This window comes from Helobdella robusta (genome assembly GCF_000326865.2).
Source record: "Helobdella robusta unplaced genomic scaffold HELROscaffold_13, whole genome shotgun sequence".
NCBI classification, from domain to species: domain Eukaryota; kingdom Metazoa; phylum Annelida; class Clitellata; order Rhynchobdellida; family Glossiphoniidae; genus Helobdella; species Helobdella robusta.
Genome location: NW_008703718.1, coordinates 232,351 through 237,796, shown reverse-complemented (window position 1 = coordinate 237,796; position 5,446 = coordinate 232,351). Strand labels below are relative to the sequence as shown.

The window sequence follows — 5,446 nt, the reverse complement described above, 5'->3', positions numbered from 1 at the left end:
ACAAACGAGCTGAATCAATCAATCAATCAATTAGCTTATAAAGCGCTATTTCCGCGATGTTCAACAGCGCTCCTCTATGAATTTTGAAAACAGATGGGTCTTGAGATCCGCTCTGAACTTCGCAAGTGATGGAGAAGTAGTCAGAGAAGTAGGTAGAGAGTTCCAGAGATAAGGACCAAAAAAAGCAAAAGCAATCAATCAATCAATCAATCAATCAATCAATCAATCAATCAATCAATCAATCAATCAATCAATCAATTAGCTTATAAAGCGCTATTTCCGCGATGTTCAACAGCGCTCCTCAATGAATTTTGAAAACAGATGGGTCTTGAGATCCGCTCTGAATTTCGCAAGTGATGGAGAAATAGTTAGAGAAGTAGGTAGAGAGTTCCAGAGAAAAGGACCAGAAAAAGCAAAAGCAGATTTGGCAAAAGAGTGTTTAACACGAGTTAAGAAAAAGCGAGAAGAAGAAGACGATCGTAAACCGGGGCGTTTAGGTTCAATTAATATATCTGATAAAAACTTAGGAAATGATTTAGATTGAGACTTATACATGAACGTGCAAATTTTAAAAATTATTCTATATTTTATAGGTAGCCAGTGCAAGAGAACAAGATATGGAGATATATGAGAAAAGAAAGGCAAAGAGTCATTAATATAACTTCGGGAAGGCCAAAATTTTTTCTAATTATATCTCAGATTTTTCTGAAAATAAACCAAAATGCTCATGAATAATTAATTTTTAGGAACTTGCTTCCAGAGGTAACTTGCCCGTTGAAAAAAATTTTCAATGTTAAAACGCTGGTAGGGCGCTTCCAGTTATATAATTCCATGATATATACATATATATATATATACATATATATATATATATATATATATATATATATATATTGAAATATGGCCTTATTTGCAGCATGAATTCAAAAATTAAGTTTATTTTGAATTTTAATAAACTAAACGTACACCAAAAAACTTTAGTGAGAAAAATCGAAAAAACGAACAACAAACATATTAAAAACAAACATTCGGTAGAATTTATAGAACATTGTAAAAATTATGGTCTATCACCAACATATATATATATATATATATATATATATATATATATATATATATATATATATATATATATATATATATATATTATTTTATCGTTTATTATTAAATTTTATTATTCACCACGGACACTAACAATTTTATTTTTTATTAATTTTAATAAATTGGATAATAATTATAAAATAACTGTTAGAAATATTGAAAGGCTCAATCGTAAATTTTCAAAAGCTAAAATTTCGGTAAATTTTATCAAATATTGCATCAATTATGGTCTCATTCCATCCATATGTTATTTAATATATATGATGCTATTCTTATACATATACATATTAATATACCTATTGTTTCTTCCATGCATTCTAAGTTATTCGAAGTATGTGTAATAATTTTAAGCAGTTAATGTTTTCGGTCACATCACGCGGAAAGAAAGAATGGAAAATCTAACAATTACTTGAAAGATTCAAGGGAGAAAAGATCGCGGTCAACAACGAATTACTTTGTGTCAGTTGTTGAACATCACCACTTTTCAACTGCTACAAAGTACAAAGTGTTAAAGATTAGGTTTTGTGAAGGTCGATGGACGACATATCCCATATAATTAGAATAAATATAACGGCCTTCGCTCATTTTTGACGGCCGAACAAGGAGCTTACTTCCGGAGGAAAATTGGAGGGTGATTTTTTATCTCCCAAGTCAAAAGTTACGATCGTATATTTACTAATTTCGAAATATTGCTTTTATTTAAAATTTCAAAATGTTTTAAAAGGTGATACTAGATGCTGTTTTAGGATAGATATTGCTGTATGACGGTTAAGTATCTTTTTTCATTTTAAATAAAAAATTTTTGTGAACCACCAACAACACTTAACTCATTAACTGTAACAACACTAAACGATGACTAATTAGTAATTAAATTACTAAACTCTAATAATTAAGCTAAAACTAAACTCTACTGATTCTAATTACTAATTGAAATAAATAACAGATAACACTAACGAACATTAACAGATTAGACTACTAGAAACTACCAACCACTACACTACATACTACTACTACACTAACAGCACTTGTTCCTAAGATCCTGAATTCTATTGCTTGATTGGTTTTAAAATTTTTATTTACAATGCTTAGGTCTGGAAATAAAAAATATACTAACTAAATTAAATAGATATATTAAACAACTTATCAATCAATTTTATAAAATAAACACCTTTGTAAGCTTCAAACTCCCCAAGCTAACTTGCAATTTAATTAAAATTTATTAATTATGAGTGATTCAAACTAAATTTTTTTTTATTTAATGTTTTACAAAATATTCCTCATTCTTAAATTGTAGTACATGTTGTTATTAAATTTATTAAAGATAATGTGTGATTCCAGTGATTCATCAATCCATGACTTGTTAGATCATGATCATTCAGTTTTAAAGAATCCCCATAACCAATGAGGTTTGTAAAAATTGTACTTTTAATTTATTATATTTTATGCACTTAGAATATTGTGTTATTAATTATTAATACCTCGGGAAACCGGGTCTCTGGACGCAAAACGAAGATTGATTGATTGATTAATTATTATCATTAATTTATTAAATGCTGTGCATACCTATGGCAAGTAAATAAAATAATTAAGCATAGAAATAGCCACAATCAAATTAATTTATATAGGCATGAGTATAATTTGGATAATAATAATTAAAAATATTGGTATCATTGAAAATGGATAAAGTCATAAATAAAAAAATAAATCATAAATTGCTAAAAATAATAGTTCCAGTAAGATTTTGCCTTACACCTACATCTTTTTTCATTCTTATATTATAATAAATGTTTGTTATCAAATATATCAAGGATTGATTTCTCAATCCATGACTAGATTGAATGTCATGATCCTACAGTTCCAGAGGATCCCCATCACCATTAATCAATAAGGTTTGTAGAAATCTCCCCAGGCATACCATCAATGTTTTGTAGTCACCTTTTAATGTACTGTTAATAAAATGACATTGAGAATAGTTATTTAAAACAATCTTATTAAAATTATTGAACAGGTATGACAAGATTACTTTCTTAATGTCCTAGTGTGAGGAAGATGTAAGCCATTTGTCCAAAGATAATCATATGCCTTATGCTTATACAAATGCAGTGTCAACGCGAATGATTTTTGATCAGAGTCTTATGTTCTAATTTTTTTAAACTTTTCCAGAAATTTTTCTGTTAATTTATTTGTTACATTAAATACTTGATGTGTATTTCATATAAAAACTTGATTATGCCAATTTAGTTAACTTGTTAAGCATTAATACAAAATTGACTCTACTTGTAATGGTGATTGGTATGATGATGATTATCCCAGTCCTAAGCAGGGTTTATTATTCACAATGTCATTATGCTCTTTCTAAGTTTTAATAAAATACATGGAATATTGGTGAATGCATTTTATATTTTTTGTATAGATAAGAATGTTGCAATGTACAATGATGATGTGAATTGCTTCCTTGTGTAACTGATGACATATAAATATAACTAACTTGAAAACATGGGAATGCTTTCTTCAGCATTACCTTCCTTTCTCCATCATAACCCTTATAATCTTTATTACAGAAATGGTCACTGCATATTCTTGCATTTTTTGATGGAAGCCATTTGAAATCATTTATTTCCTGTCTGATGCACTTTATCCAATCGTTTTGCATTTTTACATTTTGAGGAAATCTGAAATTTTATAAACTGTTACAGAAACTTGTGCATTTCTTAAGTATTGTTTTTAATAATAAAATGGTAATCCATGATAGCATTATAAATTATAATAGTCTATAAAATAAAATATATGTAATTGTAAAACAAAATAGTTCTGTTCAACGAGTATAGGGATATTGTTACATTTATTTTAGTGTAAATTTAATTTGAAAATAAACCTGTGAAAAGATGCATCAGAAATTTTCTCATTTCTATTTATTATTAATGCAATTTTTAATGCAACAGGTAGGCATGTTTGTGTATAGCTACGAAAATGAAAATTTACTTAAAAACTAAATTATTGTATCTGACACGAAAATTAGTACAGAAACAAAAACGAAAGAATAAATGACAATATAAAAATTTAAACATTGATTGAAAGAGTTTCTTCTAATTATATGGTATGGGCAATTCGTTGCGAAATCGTTGAAGGAAATGGTGTCAACAGTAGTTATTTTACTGCCTGGTGGTTAATCAGCCGGTATAAAGGTTATATTCAATTCCTATCAAATAAATTTGACAAAATATACACAGGCAGAACTAAATAAAGAAATAGACATGTAGTTATAATACATTTATAATGTTGTATTTACACATTCAAATTGTAAAATTGTTTTATGGTGTAGTCTCAAATTATTTTAAATTCTCTCAGAAAATTTTAAACGTTTTACTACACTATATATACTAGTTATTTTTATCAACAATTTAAAAATTTTATCAATAATTAAAAAAAATTTCAAATTGATTTCATTGCGATATCACTGATGATTTTTGTGACCTGACTGATTGAAAAGCATCAAAGAAAGTTAAAATAGGATGGAGAATTTGTTATATTGGGATATTCGTTTAAAAAGCGAGCAAAATTTTAATATAAAAGCGCTTATAAATCTATGCATATTGGCTCAGCTTGGCTTGGAATCGGGTGTTAAGCAAGGTGTGGTTTTAAACTATTTTGAATTCTCCCCGAAAAATTTGAACTGCGTGCGTACATATATAGTAATGGCTACTGTTGTTTTTTATAATGAATTTATGCATATTGGCTCAGCTTGGCTTGGCTCGGCTTGGAATTGGATGTTAAGCAAGGTGTGGTCTCAAACAATTTTGAATTCTCCCCGAAAAATTTGAACTGCGTGCTTACATATATAGCACTGATTACTGTTGCTTTTATAATGAATTTTTATTATATATATATATATATATATATATATTTATATATATATTAAGTGACTGGAATCCATGTATACAAATAATAAAATTATATTATATTAGATTATGTTTATATGAAAAGCAATATAGCAGATTCAACCAGCCAACCAGAAAGTTTCGAAGGCGTTCGTTCGATGACTTCAATTTAGTACGGTTAGCATTTTGGTTAAGACTGTATAATAGTAGTGTAGTACATACATTAAATAAGTTTTTTATTGATGTGAATGATTGAAATGATGAAAATGTATGGTTGAAACGAGTATAAATAGGAGCTGAAAAAACGTTGAAATCAGATCAGGCATTTCTGCCTCGCTCGAGTCGGAGTGCCTGATCTCATTTTTTTTATATTTATATTTTCTTAATTTATTTATTTTTATTTAATTTTATTTTATATAGAGTTATATAGAGTTATATAGAGTTTGCATGTCTGTGGTTTGTGTGTC

The 5,446-nt window shown here is 27.9% G+C and overlaps 1 protein-coding gene across 1 annotated transcript in view; it reads left to right on the top strand.

Annotated features, from left to right (window-relative positions):
• Positions 1 to 4,796: 4,796 nt before the first annotated feature.
• HELRODRAFT_168181 (hypothetical protein) overlaps positions 4,797 to 5,446 on the top strand; it is a gene marked incomplete at both ends in the record, with an annotated part of 4,376 nt that continues 3,726 nt past the window's right edge. Inside the window, one exon of the mRNA XM_009014064.1 lies at positions 4,797 to 4,880. Coding sequence (XP_009012312.1) covers positions 4,797 to 4,880 — 84 coding nt within the window. The remainder of the gene's footprint in view (positions 4,881 to 5,446) is intronic.